At 39.6% G+C, this 18,338-nt stretch overlaps 1 protein-coding gene across 2 annotated transcripts; it reads right to left on the bottom strand.

The window, feature by feature from the left end:
- Window positions 1–12,029: 12,029 nt before the first annotated feature.
- LOC111840107 (prostaglandin G/H synthase 2-like) lies at window positions 12,030–18,078 on the bottom strand. Of its 2 annotated transcripts, none has more exons than XM_023804588.2 (10): window positions 17,636–18,078; window positions 16,617–16,733; window positions 16,356–16,499; window positions 16,018–16,161; window positions 15,500–15,681; window positions 15,332–15,415; window positions 14,934–15,180; window positions 14,509–14,795; window positions 14,274–14,421; window positions 12,030–14,064 (listed from the first exon to the last, which is right to left on the bottom strand). In XM_023804588.2, exons 1-10 carry the CDS (start codon window positions 17,643–17,645, stop codon window positions 13,652–13,654), a joined length of 1,776 nt encoding a protein of 591 aa, XP_023660356.1. In that variant the 5' UTR covers window positions 17,646–18,078; the 3' UTR covers window positions 12,030–13,651. The 2 variants fall into 2 exon arrangements, with proteins under 2 accessions (XP_023660356.1, XP_023660355.1); XM_023804587.2 differs by lacking the exon at window positions 17,636–18,078 and adding an exon at window positions 17,082–17,256.
- Between the last annotated feature and the right edge of the window lie 260 nt (window positions 18,079–18,338).

Genomic DNA, 18,338 nt, shown 5'->3' on the forward strand with positions numbered 1-18,338 from the left:
ACTCAGTGCCTGCATAGAAACTTCGAAGATATATTGCATGTTTCTGAGATGCACTTTTTCCAAGAGAAGCCAAGTGTATCCCGTAATAACTGCAGGTTGCTTTGCCAGACAAGTAGGATGTAGGATCAAGATGGGCACAACATCTTGGCTTGGAAGTAATGATCCTGTAGTTGGTGCTATGCTCTGTTGCTCTTGCTATGCTAACATCCATCTTGATAGACACTTGTCTGGCAGGCCTGTGTATCGGGTGATTAAAAATTAATTTCAGGACTATTTCAAAGGAACTGCTTACCTCGTAGTTCTTAGTCTGAGTAAACACATACAGATTTCCTTGGAAGCACAAACATGAAGCAGTGTAAACTGCAGATGGTTGCCAGTCAATCAGGCTCATCATCTTGAGGAGAACAACTGGTGAAATGGTTCTGGGCCCAGGGGCTGCCCAGGAGAGGGTCCTGGTGGGAGGGGATTGTGGGTCATGGGGGTCTGGTTGAATGAATTATGTGCAGTGGGCTTGCAGTCAATCACAAGGTAACCATATGCTATAACAGTGTGTCCCAACCCAGTGCCCTTCGACCCCCAGACAATCAATGTTTTTACTAGGGAGTTGGGAGGGAGCAAAAATGTGGACTATCTGGCTGGGAGTTGGGAGGGAGCAAAAATGTGGACTATCTGGCTGGGAGCCCCAGAGGACTAGGTTGGGAAACATCGTACTCAAACACTAAGGGCTATTTAAAAACACCTGTCCACCCTAAACAGCATGTGGAGAAAAGGGCAGCACAAGCCCAGCCACTTCTCAGGTCTCCTTTCTGAGCTGAGTAAATGCTTCAGTAGTATAGTCTGTCTGTATTCCCTACTTGCTGTGTGGACGTGCTTGATGGGCACCAGAAATAACTGTACAGGTCACAGGTGAATGCTGCTCTTGAGGTGTTGGATAGTTTCCTCCATTACTATTGAAATGAGATCGCATTTCCAATGGGTGTATTTTAGCTTTTTCTTCATTTTTAACCTCAGAACTGTTCTATTCCCCTGGGGTGTTATTTTCCATCCTCTTATGGTGTGATGCAGCAATACGATAATACAATGATCACACTGAGAGTATTACCTGCCTTTTAAAGAATGAGGAACTTGCATATCCCAATAGGATCTAATTTTTTCCCCTTTTACACGCATTCTCTTCCTGGTAAAAGGATTGCCGCTTACAAAGTCCTTGATCTCCAGGAACAGTCTTATTCCAGTAATAACATGATAATTAGATAAGTCACACCGGGTCTACATTAAATCTATTATAAAAACTCACAGTTCTAAACAAAAGTAAACCTGCCACCTTTGCCAGCTACATTCAGTCTGGTCTTTTTTTATCTCTGCCAACAGACAATGACTGAAGGCATTCATTATGGACGGTGTCACAGAACCCTAAAGGAAGGGGGATGGTCTGTACTCGTGCTCTAGAGGTTGCTGGTTCAAATCCCAGAGTGATTTCATCATTGGGCTCATAGCCCCCAGTGGCTGTCTGACCCAGCCTTCTTCATTAAAGTGTCTGCTAAATTAATAAAATGTAGAGCGGAACAGAGGCTGGAGTATCAAGCAACTCATCACTCAGTCACACTCATGACGTACTTGAATTTTAAATGTAACCTCAGTTTGTCATTTTTTACTCTACAGATGAAACTAATTATACTAAATCAACCAGATTTGTCAGCTGCTGTAATGCAGGAGTTGTGTAACATGAAAGTACCTTCTCTGGTAACATGGGAATTTTTCTGACAGACAGAAAATTATGTGCAGTTGCCATGTGCCAGAAGTGCCACCCAGCAACTCGAAGGCTTTCCAGTCTCTATTTTGGAAAGTATGTAGGTTAGATCTTCTGATTGGGGTGCGAGTGCATTGCGGGCAAATACCATCACACTATGGCCAATAGGGACACCATCTTATCTTAAACCATTAACTCATGTAGCAGAGTTACATTATAGAACTTTGTCTTTATCCTCAGTTTGTCATAGATTTTTTTAAATCTCTGACATTTTGGACAATCAATACAATCATTGAAAACCCAAAAACAGAACAGGTATGATCCTGATCCCCGACCCAGAGGGTGTGAGGTATTTTATGGGACTGTCCCTCTGCCTTTCTGTACATGGTTACATGGAAAGTGAATTAAATTCAGCTCATTCAGGATCAAGCATATTGTTAGATGATAAAATAAGACACTTGGCATTTATACAGAGAAATTATATCTTGGTATCATACCACACCCTTTTTTGTCATCCTCAAAAAACTGTTATTGTTGGCTACATTGAGTATTGTGATAGAAATGAGAAGGACAGTTAAGAATGCAAACTATAAGCCAGAGGTCACTGGAAAACCCCTACTGCTGTCAAAGAGAAAGAAAGAAAAAGAAAGAAAGAAAGAAAAAGAAAGAATGAATGAATGAATGAATGAATCTCCTGTCACCTTACCCACCACAACAGAAAAGAAACACTATATCTTACTTTTATTTCAAACTTTACAAATTTATACCACCCCGTATGTTTTATTCGACAATGTTCAGCAAATGTACTTTGCACGTAGAATTTTACTTAAGTCCTTTCCAAGCTCTAAAAATGACACCCATACAGCCATAAGGTCTTTGATGATATGGAGTTAATTGCTGGGTTTAAGCCTGAAAATCCCTTTTACAGAACTTGCTTCTACGAGCCAGCCAGCTAAATGTATGGCTATAAGTGTGTCTATTAACAAGTCACATGTCAAGGATGCTTTATCACTTAGAGCTGCTTTTCTTTTTTTTGTCCTGCTTTATTTACTTTTTAGATGCCTATTCTTTGTTTATCTTAATTCCCAGGTGTTTCTCCTATTGTTAAGTGCATTTCTACGTCTTCACTCAGCTTTACTCCTAAGAGCCACTCAGAAGATCTGAAAAATACCTCTGGCCATTGGCGGTGTTTACCATCACTCGAACCACACATTTGCATGGGGCCCCTGAGGTTTGATATACAGTATGATCATATGTCATGGATAATGTAATGCAGGTCCACAATGCATTTGATGCACAAGTCACTATTTTTGCTTAGTGTATAATGTTTTGATGTTTAATTTCCAATTGATGCTTTTCAACATTCTTAAGCACTGAATAATATACAGTACTTCACCCATAATTAAAAAATGTCCAAATATGTGGAGATGAATACTTCCCGTAGGCATTTTTTGTATGGGTGGTGTGGTGACTCAGTAGTACTGTGACTCGTGCCTCTAGGGTCACGGGGATTCAGCCTCTGCCCCTGACTCTGTATATATGACATTCACCTGCTGTAAATGTATAGGTCTCCACCTGACTTCCAGAAACATGTGGCTAGGTGAACTGCTCTCTCTGAATTGCTACCATATATTGCCCATGAATACATGCCCTTCTATGGACAACTCTCCCCTGTCTTGGGCTCACTGCTTGACATAAGCTGCGAGTTCTGTGTGACCACGTACTGGATTATGCTCAGTTATGAAATGTATTTGTGCATATTCCATTCTTGTGGAACCATTTATGAAATGTATTTGTGCATATTCCCTCCTTGTGGAACCTTTTATGAAATGGGGTTTTTAAGCATGATCTACGTGCATAACCTGGTTGGTTTCATTTGATAAAGATCTAAATTTTTTAAACGAAAGGTGTAACGCCAAAGCTATTCAAACAACAATGGAAAGTATTTAGATACATTACTTCCTGTTAGTCACTTATGTGGCCCCCCGAGGAAAGGAAGGTGAGGACATTTTGTTCTAAAAATAGTCTTACTCATAATCAGTGTATATGGGAAAAGGAGTGGTGATGATTTAAATAGCAAACCTTCTAACTTACACATAGTGTAGTTTATTCAATTTCTCAATACAACAGAATGCAAAGACTTGCATCACTTTGTAGTGTAGTATGCATTTACACAGTGGCAAATCAATGGTGATTTTCATCATGCGGAGCAAATATTTGGGTGACACACTGATCCGAACGTCGACAAGGCACGTCATGGAGAGGGAGTAGCTGAATGTATGGTTTGTCTCTGTTGGGAACGACTGTATCTGTGCGACATTGGGATCACGGGATGGAACAGGGATGCATTATTGGATTCCAGCCGAGTGAGAAAGCAGAACAAACACCTGTTTGAGGTTTAACAAAGAATCACCTGATATGTAAAACACCAGGACCACCAGGAAAATTTGAGGGCTCTCCCACTGTCATGTTTTCACTTCATCTAATAAAAATTGCTTAATATCATCAGTCGGAAGCTGTCAGTTAGTTGATGAAGTGTCTCTTTCCCCAACTTCTGTGATTTCTTCACTTTGACAAAATGCAGTATCTTTTTGGTAAATTACTGCAGACAATTTCTCCAAAAAGCATCAATGAAGCTTACATCCTGGATGGCACCTCACAAACATCACAAGATGTTCTTTGAAAGCGAATTCATTTCAGTGTATCGCTATCCTGCATCATATGAATCACCAGCTAGTCAGTTTGCAAGTAAGTTGTTGCTGCAAACCTGGAGACAGGGTATGCCCTGGATGGGATGATAGTATAGGAGAGTATGCCCTGGATGGGATGATAGTATGGGAGAGTATGCCCTGGATGGGATGATAGTATGGGAGAGTATGCCCTGGATGGGATGATAGTATGGGAGAGACAGGGTATGCCCTGGATGGGATGATAGCATGGGAGAGACAGAGTATGCCCTGGATGGGATGATAGTATGGGAGAGTATGCCCTGGATGGGATGATAGTATGGGAGAGCATTAGAGCCACCTAAGAGGGAAAACAAACATAGTAAAACACTTCAAGATTGAAGCTAAAAGATTTGACATTAAAATGAAAATGAAATTTTGAGAAAGACGATGAAATAAGCTTTTGAAAAAAAGTTTAAACTTTTAAGGTGGATTATGGTTTATGGATAGCAACATACACCCGTCAAACCCTTCACATCTTTGTATTGAAATTGATGATCTTATTTGGTTATATTGCTACAGAGCAGCACTAGGGCCATCTAAAAACAAAAAAGGAAAGAAAAAATCGCTAGGAGAAGCTATTCATATAATTCAACTGTAACCACAAAACTCTCAGCTTTAATCTCAAAATTTTCAACTTTTTTTTTTAAAGTTATTTAAAGCTTATTCTCAAAACTCTCGACTTTAAAAGTTTTTCAGTTTTTCTCAAAAATTAATTTCAACTTTAATCTGTATTTAATTTGGCATTTTTTCCCCAGTTTAGATGGCTCTAATGCTTTATCACATGATATTCAGTCATATGTCACATTATATGCACCATTATATGCTAAGGGCACTTCTTTACATAAACCAATTTATTTTTAAACTGAGGAAGTACTACATAAACTATAGATTTTGCTTATAATACAGACTGTGAGATATAGTAAGTTTTGTCTTAGTCATTGACTCTTGGATATAAACATGCTGGCATTCACTCCTGCAAACAATGAATGACAACAGGAATATACAGTGAAAATAGCAATTCAAGTGAATCATAGCAGAAGCCCAAGTAACTTCTGGTCACTTAGACAAAGAATTTGGCTTTTAAATGGTTTCATGACCTCTACTGTCATGTTGATTGAGCTGCATTTTAGACATTTCTGACGTTTAGATTATAGGATTGTCAGTTTTGACGTTCGGCTTTGGAGCTGTGCCTTGGCTGGGCTTAGAGAACATGACGATGCCCCTTGCATGCACATTGTACCTTGGTATACTCTACGTAGATGAAATTACAAAGCTTTATTGTTGAGAGGGTGGAGCGCAGTGTTTATTTTACAGGTCAATGAAGGTGGAACATTCAGTAGAATTGGCGGCAAATGTAAATTCCAGGCATAACGGCGTGGTTAACATACACTGCTAGTCAAATGTTTTTGCACACACTGAGAATTTCTACATTTGCATGTTATTCACTTAATTCACTGAAAATATACTCAGTATTCTTTGCGAACAAAGTTACAATATGTTCACCATTTGAGTACCTTTATTAGCAAGAAAATGCCATATCTTTGATTCATCAAAGTAACCTCCTCTAGCAGTTATAACAGCAGAGAAAATTCGAGGCATTCATTCTAAAAGGGACAGTAAATACTGCTCTGTTTCATGGGATGAAAGAGTTAACTAGTGCAGTGATTTTCAACCACTGTGCCGCAGCACACTAGTGTCACTTAATAATTTCACTTAATTGGTCTAAAAAACTTTTTTGAAAATTAATTATTATTTGCAAATATTATGGCCATGGTCGAGTGTCTGTGCTGTAATAGTGATGTATTCTAAACAAAGCTATTTCAACATTACTCCCATTTTCCACGACATATCTGTGTGAGCTGAGCTTTTCTAGCCTGACTCATATAAAAACTAAAAACAGAGAGACTGAGAGCTGCTGTGGAAGAGCTTCATGTGTCTGTCTTCAGTTCCTGCCAGGATATCAGCTTCGTGTTCATCCAAACAGGTTCAGGTTTCACACTGAGTGAGTATAAATAAATTGAGAGACTATTTCTCATTACTAGGCTACAGAGTGTCATTTTGTAACATTTTTGGTTGCTGGTGTGCCTTGGGATTTTTTCAGTGTAAAAAATGTGCCGTGGCTCAAAAAAGGTTGAAATACACTGAACTAGTGCATCACACCACAACCAATTGATAGGATGTCAGACATGCACTGTTACATACTCTTTCCATTTTATAAAGGAGACTTATTTTTTCACATATTTTCATTGATAGTTGTTCACTCAACTTTACAGTGCTTAATAAGAATAAAATATCTGCAGTTTTTGGACTCAATGGAAAAGTAGTATAAAACTGTGTAGTGTAAAACTTTTGACTGGTAGTGTAGTTTAATGATGTCTATAGTCAAGACTGATATTTATTGAGTTTATATTATTTCACTGCTACCAAGTCAGTGATTGGTAATAATGGAATATATACTACAGTATATCCGCCAGGATTCCATGTGTGTTGCATGTTCTCCCTGTGTTGTCATGGGGTTTCCTCAGGGTGCTCCGGTTTCCCCCACAGTCCGAAAACATGCTGAGGTTGATTGGAGATACCAGATTGCCAGTAGGTGTGTATGTGTGTGTGAATGGTGTGTGAGTGTCTGGTGTGTGAGTGTCTGGTGTGTGAGTGACTGGTGTGTGAGTGACTGGTGTGTGAGTGACTGGTGTGTGAGTGTCTGATGTGTGAGTGACTGGTGTGTGAGTGACTGGTGTGTGAGTGACTGGTGTGTGAGTGTCTGATGTGTGACTGACTGGTGTGTGAGTGTCTGGTGTGTGAGTGTCTGGTGTGTGACTGACTGGTGTGTGAGTGACTGGTGTATGAGTGTCTGATGTGTGACTGACTGGTGTGTGAGTGTCTGATGTGTGACTGACTGGTGTGTGAGTGACTGGTGTGTGAGTGACTGGTGTGTGAGTGACTGGTGTGTGAGTGTCTGATGTGTGAGTGACTGGTGTGTGAGTGTCTGGTGTGTGACTGACTGGTGTGTGAGTGTCTGGTGTGTGAGTGTCTGGTGTGTGAGTGTCTGGTGTGTGAGTGTCTGATGTGTGACTGACTGGTGTGTGACTGACTGGTGTGTGACTGACTGGTGTGTGAGTGTGCCCTGCGATGTTTTGGCACCCCATCCTGGGATGTTCCCTGCCTTGTGCCTTGTGATCTGGGATTGGCTCCGGACCCCCCACAACCCTGAACAGGTTAAGTGGTTTCAGAAAATGGATGGATGGATGGATGGATGGAAAATGGACAATGGCACGGTGTCATAGTTTTAATACTCAGGCATCCAATTTGATAACACTTTAGTATAATGTTTGGTAAGAAACTGTTACTAATCATTTCACAATATATTAAAAGGTGATTCATTCAAAAATTTAGAAGTGTATTACAATCATCCTGGTATTTACAAAATAGCTTGTAAATCACTTGCAAATATGAAATAATGGGGTAGTAAGCATACCCAGAAATTAGTTATAATTGAACATGTACAAGTTCTTTAGCAATAACTTTGTGAGAAAGAAGTAAGATATTTTTGAATTACATTTTTAAATTTGATTGTAAGTGCTTTTCAATTACTAATGCATTATCAAAGGTATCATGAAGTAACAGTTTATTAATAGCTACCTAACAGTAGACCATTACGGCTGAAGTATTTATGTCTGCTTACTAATGCATACTTGATGTTTTTTAGTTGCAAGTGATTTAGAAGTGCTTTAGTAAATATTTTGTGAGATTAAGATGTCTTTGCAATACATTTCTAAATTTGATTGTTTTTTCTTGATTGTTTGATTTTATTTACTAATGTGATTAGTAACAGTTTATTAAAAGGTTACACCTTAAACTAAAGTGTCATCTCCACTTGGCAACATCTTCCTTTTATTCATTCACTAAGACCTTCCATGTTGAACCATTGACACACTTATTGCAATCAATATGATGCGTCAGTAATCCTACAGGTAGGCTATTCTAAATGCAGTGGTTATTGTCTGTGTTATGAAAACATTGCACCATGCAACGAACTGCTTACGTTACCTAGTAGGTTAAGGTAGGTAAATAATTCTTTCTTTGTGCAATTATCTGTATAATAATTATGATGCAATTCTTCATTCACAGCTTCTCATTGCCATTAGCTTACTGGTAACTTTAGATGTGTTGTCTTATGTAGTTACAGGAAATAGGTCATATGTATGACATGGACATTTCTTTTAAGACTATGAGAGGTACGCAAGCTTGGAACGGAACATTCAGTACGAACATCACCACGTCAGACATTCCTGCTGCAAATGGCATACAACTAAGTTACATTGGTTTGTATGACCTCTTCTGTTTTTCCCCTAATGTATCAATTTGAATTTGAATTTTTTTTAAAATATATATATTCCCCCCCCACTGTTGTAGTGACCTGATCCTCATTTGGGCTTTTCACCATCTCACCTTGAATAATCCACACACTTCACATTTTAATGACCCTGCTGCCCTGGCATATCTCTGCTCTTTTAAAGTAGAGTGTTTGAAGGATGTATATTTATGAAATATAGGTAATATGGCCAATTGCCAGGACAACATCATCTGAGGTGGCATAGCAAACCTCTCTCTGTCTTATGACGCACTCATAAGTTATTAAAATAAGCCTATTATTTTGAAAGAATTTTTGGTAATAATAGGTAAAAGGTTATATAGGGGCTGCCAGCCCTGGCAAGATGCTGTAGATGATAATGTGTGATTTTCAAAGGGAATTTCTGAAGCTGAAACATTTTCCATTAGAATCTGAATGATGTAGGCTGTGACTCCGTGACCAGGAACACGTCGCGCCTTTGTGTGCCTTTGGGTCACGTGTCACTCGAGCCCCCTGGCTTGTACACTATACACTGAAGAGTAACAGGAAAGTCTGAAGGGGAAGCAAACAGAAGATCTGCAGGATTTCTGTGCTGCTGATGACCAGCTCAGCTTAGAACAAAGCTTACCTGCCATCTGTAGCTACTGATGCAATGTTTTTTTTTTCCATTTTATGACATATTATCCCTCCCTTGATGTGTCTGTCTGGAACTCCTTTGATTCCTTTGACTCTGTATTGCTTTGTCCATGAGTATTACAGTCAAGTATTTAGTCTTGCAGGTGTGTAACTGACTTTAAAAGTCGGCCACAGGCCATGCATGAATAAAGCAAATTAAAATTCTAATCTGAAACTTTGCTTGTTAACTTATGCAGTTAATATGTTTTGCCAAAATCTATTGAACCAAAGAGGATAAAATATCCACTTAAAACTTACTTAGCATTTATCACTAGGAAGAACTGACTTACTTGTACACAGCAATTAAAGGACAGAAACATACAAAACAATACATTTTATGGAAAAGGCAGATAAACATAGTTGTCAATTCAAAGTCATGCATAAAATGATGAATTACGATCATAATTCTAAAAATACAATGAGAGCGAGTTACTAATTGAGCTATCTGGAAAAAGCCTCAAGTAAATCAAACATCACTTCGAGGCTCTAAGAGAAAAACGCTGTTATTGTAACTTGTAAAGAAAACTTCCTGCCCTCTAGCAATCTGCCATAATCCCATACTGAGGCCAAATTAAAATCACAGGATTCGAACTCCACTGCTGGAGCACACTTGGTCTTGTGTAAGTATGATGGCATATGTTGAGACATGTTTCATAAAAGTCAACAAATACACAGACATCTGAATTGATGTTTTACACTTGCCCACGTAACTACATTGTAACTATGTACACAAAATATTTTTTCCATAGAGCTTTTCTAATATTATGAAAAAGTTTGTTGAATGTGTACATAGTACAATGAAATTCTTTGACCACATAAACATAAAATTCTACAAAGGATAAATTAATGAATTGACTTTGATATTATAAGAAATTAACATTTAAATGAGAAACATCTTAATAGATGCTATTCCTGTCACATGGGGGTGGATATAGGGAGCATCGGAAAACAAATACTTGTTTGCTCTATAGTAGGTGAAATATAGTATAAGACGCGAGGAATATATCTCAGTTCTCAGTATGGGTGAGACAGAAGGTGAACGATACCTGGATGGCATATGGGTGCATGGGGAACTTCCTGTCGCAAGGTTAAATGTAACACTGACCTTTTACATAGAACCACAGGGTCCATAGAGCGCTTCTGGTCAGTTTACCACATCACCAGTGATGGTCTCCCACTAATTTTCAGAGAGATTGGACGTGTTTTCATTGCATGCAAGAATGATTTATCATATTTTTTTTCCGATTTCTGAACTGTGTAAGCAAATCACCGAATTCAATTTGATATTGCCTTAGTAACCATCTTGTTGTCAAAACATGTAACCATCTCATGGCAAGCATGAATCCTAGTCCATACTTCATTTTATGGCGTGCACTTTCAGGCTGGGGACAGTCCTCCGTGTGGCAGCTTGTGTTCATGCTACTTTTGGCTGCAGATGCTCCAGGTCAGCAGAGGGCAGATGTATTGCAACAAATACAAGCAGTGTAGTGAAACAGGTAAACTTATGAATAGTTTTAAAGTTACTAGTTAAGGCTTGGGTGGTATTTTGGTACTAAGGCACACCACAGTATTTTGAAATCCTTACAACAAAAGTAGCTGGGACCCCAACCTAGGGTTACCATACGTCCAGGTTTCCCCTGATATCCTTTTTTTGGGCCCCTGTCCAAAAAAAAACAGCGGTTTGTTCGGGTTTAGCACTGTAACCTGTATGATCAGGAAAGTTTGTAGCTATCGAAAAGATCAGGGGCTGAGTCAAACTTACCCGGGACTTGGCGTCGGGGCTAAAATACTCAGGACCATAGTCCCGAGTGATGGGACCTAACGACGCCCAAGCCTATGGTCCAGCGTTACTGTGGAGTACCAAGTGAAGGAAAAGGCAAGCACACATTTTCAATATTGAGTAGTCACTTGGTATCACCACACAGAGCTTGCAAGACTCATGCACACATTTATTTCAAAGTAATGTCAACTTCTGGAAACCATTGGCAATTTTACACTCTTTTTGTCAACAAGGGAAAAGTGTAAATCGTAATCATATAAACTAATCGCAGAAGGAGCAGGACAATGAGCAACAAGTAGAACAATTAACAAGCACAGAAATAGGGAATACCACAAACAGTAAAACTAGAAACCACTAATCAAAACTCTGGGAATACACTAGTTTAATTTACAGAACCAAATAATACAAACAAGAAGTGAAGTGGAAAGCAAGTGAAGAGGAAAACAGGAGGACAACTAATAACCAGAAAAACTGAAAAGCAAGCAAGAAACACTGGGAAACAAAACAAATAAAAATGAACCCACAACTACTGTAGGGAATTAAAGTCTCTAACCCATTTGCTTAACCCAGTGAGCTACATAGCAGTCCAGGGAGCAAAGAAGACACACTAGGGACTTAGGGATAAGACAGAGGAGGGAACAAGATGACCAGCAACAGTGTGGTTAGTTATGATATAGTGTCATAGTGACATACCTGTAGTGACTAAGCCACCCATAGAGTACAATGATAATGAAATAAAAACAGTTCAATTCAAAGGGCTTTATTGGCATCAAGTTTTCAAGAACAATATTGCCAAAACGTCAAAGTACAGTTTTTCAGGTCCCAGTTTTTTTTCCCTTCAGATTGTGCTTTGTTAGACTTTTGATTCCAAAACAATGTTGTGTGGCTCGAGAATGTGATTAGATAGATAGATCCACAAACAGCATCTACTGTTTGAAATAAATGCATTCAACCAGACTTTTCCAGCAAGTGTTTCAATTCACCCTGCCCATGGTAACACTTCACTTCTGTCACTTTCCATACAATTATACAAGAATGGTATGTCCTAGAAAGAAACTTCAAGTGTTCCTTGCAGCAGAGAAGTGTATGTTGCTTGTATACAATATGATTAATCTACAGTAACTCAAATATTTTCTAAATCATTAAGCCAAAACCAAAGAGTGTTAGGTTCTGCCCGGCAATCCATTAACACATGATGCAAGATTCCGAAGTCGTTGGATGCTATGCTATCACACAAAGCGACAGGAGCTACAACGAAGAATGATGCTTGCCCAGAAACGTTTTTGTTAAGATGGCAGATGATGAAGCAAACATTACCCAATGACATAAGTCGACTCAAATATGTATATTTTCTGTTCATAGTTTTAACAGTTTTTTGGGTGGTCAAGTGACATCACTGGTAAACATCCAGGTCGTGTGTAATATGCAGGACGGTGACCAACATTTATCAAAATGCATCCACACTGTTCTTGTGCATAAATACAGTACATACTGAATTAATCGTCAAGCATCTGGCTTCTGAAGAAATTCTGTACCTGTTGTGTAAGTATGTGATTTCGGGTGCACCCGTGTTTTGCCTGGGAGGTGTACACTGGCTTCCTGCCTCTTCCGGAACTGTCCTGCAAATTGATAGCTCCCTGACACCTACAAATGATGCACAATGCCTTGGAAATCTGTCATTCTGCTATTCAGCGGAAGCACAATTATCCAGCAAGAAATTTTATTGCCGTAAGCCCAGTCAGCACTAGGCTTGGGCAGTATGTAATTCTTAATACTGTCATACCATCCGGACATTATGTACCACAGTATTTTGGTGGTATTTTAAAAAGCAACGGTATTGTGGAATTTCCTGATAATGAAAATACCGTGGTACTACAGTAATACTGCCAAAGCCTAGGCAACACACACCCCCTCCTCAAGAATATATATTTTACACTATTTTCAAAAAAGACATTTTTTTTCAAATTCACTATTCAAACATCTTTAACATATTCAACTATCACAATACTGTCCAATTTTAACCAATACTTATGCAAACAACAAAAGTGTGCAAATTAATGTAAACTCATGTTAAATTCAAGTATGGAAACGAATCACATGCCCTTTCTACAACAACGCAGTGGGCAAGGAATATTTTGATTGATTTCTACTAAGAAATAAATAGTTTAAATAAATAGATACAACATAAATAAAATAGACATTTAAAAATAACTTTGACTTTATAAACATTCATACCCAGAAAAAAAATGTACAAAAATATCACTATGTTCTTTAGAATTATTGGACTCAAATAAATATTAAACAAATAAATAAATAAGTTAATTGGACTTGTTTGTTTCCAAACGATTGTTCGTTTTGTTTGGCTGCTAAAGCTCAGAAGCTCGTTCTTCCAGTATGACAGTCTGTTTTAAGTCTCTTTGTGCAGACTGTGCTGTACTGGAGTTGATTGTGGTTAGTCTGCCATTATTCAAATCTGGAACATGAAAGGACACCATGGGACACGGCGCCTTGACGTTGCGACAAACAAGCTTCTGCAGAGAAGCCGTGTTGATTATTTCGAATCCGACTTTTCCCCCGAAGGTGCTTGGCTTCCAGTACTCTGGAGAGCATATGGCATTTCCCAAGAGGCCTTTTAACGAATACGGGGCCCCCATTTCTACCATGGTCTCTCCGAAGATGGCACTGGGCCTTGGTTTCTCCACCAGCAGACCAGGATACAGCTCCATAGCATCAATATGCCCATACAATTCTTCCAGCTCAGATGCCATCGTTTTATCTCCTGAAAGAATATTGAAAAAAATGATGCTGGTGGCACGGTTTAAAAGAAAAAAGGCAGAAGAAACGATCTATATCAATATGTCAAAGTGCGTTACAATACTTTATAATAAATTAATATTTGTTGTATTTACATTTCAGTGTAAATGTCACCATATTCATCTACTGACATGGCAACACAGGACTGAACCAAAGTTAACTTGTGCTTCTCACCAGTCAGTTCTTCAAAGGAAGTGTAGGGCGTCATGGAGAAGCGTTTCCTGTAGGCATTCAGAGACTGGTAACGCAATGCTCGGCTGTGTTCCAGTGACTTTGTGGCAACCATCGCCACGGCTGCAGGTACATTCTGGCCGCCAGCAACCTATTGGCAGAGCAAAGTGATACAGATGAGGATTTCATAGTAGAGTACCTCAGTCCAATGAACTTTGCATTTCTTACAGGTACTCACCCTGCCTGCAATTTGCTTGGTAAAGGATTCCACAAGGTTATTGATGCCATGCTCTAAGACAATAGAATTGTTGAAGAGGAACTGCTGGTAGCTGTAGACCTGACCGTGAATGTTGAATGCATCAGGCATGAGGGGGTGCCAATGGTAGAGCATGTTGAACTCAGCAGAGATACGATTCTGGTACTGGAAGCGCTGATTGAATAGCAGCTCGGGGTCAAATTTCAGCTTGAAGTGGTAACCACTCAGGTGCTGCACATAATCCTCAATCACAATCTTGATGGTCTCACCTGCAAACAGTGGGTAACTTGATAAGGTCCATTATTTAACCTCTACCATTACTCATATGCTGGTCTTTTGACAAAACCAGGGGTTGCAGATTCCCCCCTCCCCAAGTGATGCCATCAGTGATGCAAGGGGGCACTCACCAATCAGAATAAGTCGGGCAGTCTGGAAGATGCGCTCATCATCCCAGTTGGAGTGCTCGTGCTTCAACACATCGCAAACCCGATTGTGCTCCCTTAGCCAGATGGTAGCATACATCATTAGCCCAGGAACCAGCCCAAAAGCTTCATGTCCCACTGCAAACTGGTGCTCCTTTGGGACATGGGGTGGGTAATGCATTTCGACTTGCACCTCCGTAACCAATGGAGGATACACCTCCCCATCAATCACCTGCAGATACAGGTGTCAGATTAACACTCACATTTCCTTAGACATCAGTCATGAGCAGAAATTATGGTAGGAAAAGAAAATGTCAAACTACAAGTGGCTGAAGTTATTTGTAAATTTTAATACATTAATTGATTATTTCAAATTTAAATACCTGATACTTGAGCTTTCCATCTTTGAAAAGTCTAAGTTTGTGCTGCTTTTCCAGTGTATCTCCATAAATGTGATTTAAATCCACCTGATCAAAGAATAAGAAAAAATAACTATTTATCTTTATTTTACAGTTTGACGGGCAAATATAATGCAGGTTATGAGCGCTTACTCCATGGCCCAGAGCCTTGGTGAAAGCTGGTCCATTCTTCATGTCGGATTTGAAGAACTGATGGGTGAAATGCTGAGCAAAAAAACCAAACATCAGACTCGTGCCCTGGGGGTCTGGGATGAACTTTTTCCTCAAAAGAAACTTCTCCACCACCAGTTTTGCATCAGGCAGGGCTTTCTTTCCTGCCAAAATAAAACATTTCAGTTTAGAGAGATATGCAAAAATACAACCATTAACACAGATGCAGATGTGGCACTGTCTGTAAGTGCCACAAAAATATTTTATATATTTTCATTCATTCAGAACTGCGCATTTCAGGAGATGAAAATGCTTTCATTGTGAAGGTTAAACTCTGAAACTGACCACCTAAAAATGCAAATGGAACACATAAGCAGTTTGCCAAAAAGCGACGGGCCTCAAATGTCTTCTTGAAATATGTCACCATATGTCATGATGTCACCAGGATATTCTTAGCAAGTTCAAAAGAATCTAAAAGAACTGGTTTACTACGCACTCACCTGCAACTCCCATTGGTGTTGGGCAATCCAGAGGTACCGGAGGAAGAGTTCGGGCGTAATACGAGAGATTAGAATAAACTTCCCAGCTTTTATAGCCATAGTCGGAGTTGAAGGTTGGAGGACTGTCGATAAAATGCGACCGGGCTGTACGTGGGAAAAAGTAATGGGACTGCGTCAAACAGGCTCGTGCATGTTAGTATCTACGTTCGTTTGTAATTTGTATTCCGCGACTTTTTCCACATTACAGTTCGTACGTAGGCCTACGTGCCGAACATCTTCAATACAACGGGTGATAAATGACAGGATATGGCTGAATACACTGAATGTACAGTACTTACATGTCAACACATAACGCATAACCGTGTCCCGTAAATATGGGATGTTGTTGAGAATATTCCAGAATCCTTTGAAATGTGATAAAATGTAATGCACGGTGTTCGGGGTCGGTTTAATGGTCGTTCTGATCCATGTGAAGAATTCCGCTGTTAGAAAGATAAAGCAGAGTTATTAGGTAAAGCAATAAAAGAACACCACACAGTTTATAGTATATGCATTAATAACAACCTGATGATTTAATACATTATACTGTCGCCACTTACGGGTGGTGCAGTTCTCGCCGTAGTATCCCGTCCTCGTGCAGTCGCACTCATATCCGTCTTCTCCCATTGACGTGCACACGCCGCGATTTTGGCAAGGTTGCGAACAGCATGCGTCGCCTAAAACAATTAAAAACAATCACCTGCATATTTGAAATTAAATGAAAAAAAGAAAAATATACACATCCAACGAGAACCTGTACAAATTAAATGATCTTAAATCAGCTGAATAAGATTATATTGACCATACATTACATTCCTAACCCTCTTGCGTTCCTGAGACGATATACTTAAACATATTTAACTTTAAGCACGTTTATTTAATCATATGCACGGTTGTGTCTATTCACATGTAGTAACTGTGTAAATTACAGTCGCGGGTAATTTATAATAAATAGTCCAGACTGAACTCTTAAGTATTCGCTATAAGTAATTAGTCCACAAGAACAAACTATTAATTTCTCTTACCTCCTTCACAGACCAACATACATCTTAAAAGCAAAAATAGTAAAGCTAAGAGATTGGTTCGGTTCATTCCAATGGCTTTCATCAATCAGTGCAGTTCGAAAAACTCCTCACACCACTGGGTCTTATATTGTGAATGGCAATCTCAGGGAATAAGCTTTTATAAGAAGTGGGCAGGGCATCCGTCCAAGCAATTGTGCATAAGTTTTTTTATGGGGAGTAACTTGAATTACGAACCGATGGTGGGTGGGTCTTAATCAATCAGAGCCGGTGTTCTGACAAAACGTCCTACTTTATCAAAACATCCTACCGTAGTGCTAATCGATAGCCCTAACCCTAACTCTTACCCTAACCCTAACCATAACCCCCCAAAAACCTTACCTTAACCCTAACCCCTAAAACCTAACACTTATCCAAAGACGGTGGAACTGCACATGCGCAGAAAGGCTCGATAGCACGTCTCGATAGGTAGGATGTTTTGTCAGAACACCGGGTTCAATTGCCTATAAGGGAATCCAACAAGATTACAATGAGATGTGGCTTAGAACGTGACTCACCGGCTGTCATTTGCGCTGGGCTCCGGTCCAACCCGAACGTGAATATCTTCACGTCCTTCACCGGTGTCTTTATATATTTACATTTACTGTATTTAGCGTTTGTTAAAAGCGACGTACACGTGAGGCAAACAGCACATTACAAACATACGGTTGTCAGGAATAAGTGCAGGTATACCGAACTTCAAGTGAATGCCAAGAAAGATTTGTGAACAGTACTGGAGCAAGCACCAGCGGAGTTTTAGCTAGGCCTATCTGGGGCTAAGTCAAGTTTACCTGGGGCTTTTTTTTCGTAGAAAGATAATTGGCATCGGGACTAAAATACTCCGGGCTATGCTTAAAATACTCGGGGTAATGGCCCTGGGTGAACGAAGGTAACGACGCCCATGGCAAGTGCTATAACTGAAGTAGGCTGTAGTGTAAATCGCAGACACTCGTTCGGGGCGTGTTTCATTTTCGTTTTTCCTGTCTCCAATGAAATAAGAATGCGATACTTTTAACAAAACGAGAGTTGTTTCCAAAACAGGCGCGTTTGTGACGTCACCCATTCTGCAGTTTGCATGACCTGTAATGCAAATTCGTCTCCGCTGAACCTCCAAGCTACGGCCGGGCCAAGGGTTGCCAGTTCCAGTTCTCAAAAGTCTCTGCACGTTTGCTTTACCACAGCTTCTGCTTGTTAATAACTCAAATAAGCAGGAATATTTGA

Source organism: Paramormyrops kingsleyae, chromosome 15, assembly GCF_048594095.1.
Source record: "Paramormyrops kingsleyae isolate MSU_618 chromosome 15, PKINGS_0.4, whole genome shotgun sequence".
NCBI classification, from domain to species: domain Eukaryota; kingdom Metazoa; phylum Chordata; class Actinopteri; order Osteoglossiformes; family Mormyridae; genus Paramormyrops; species Paramormyrops kingsleyae.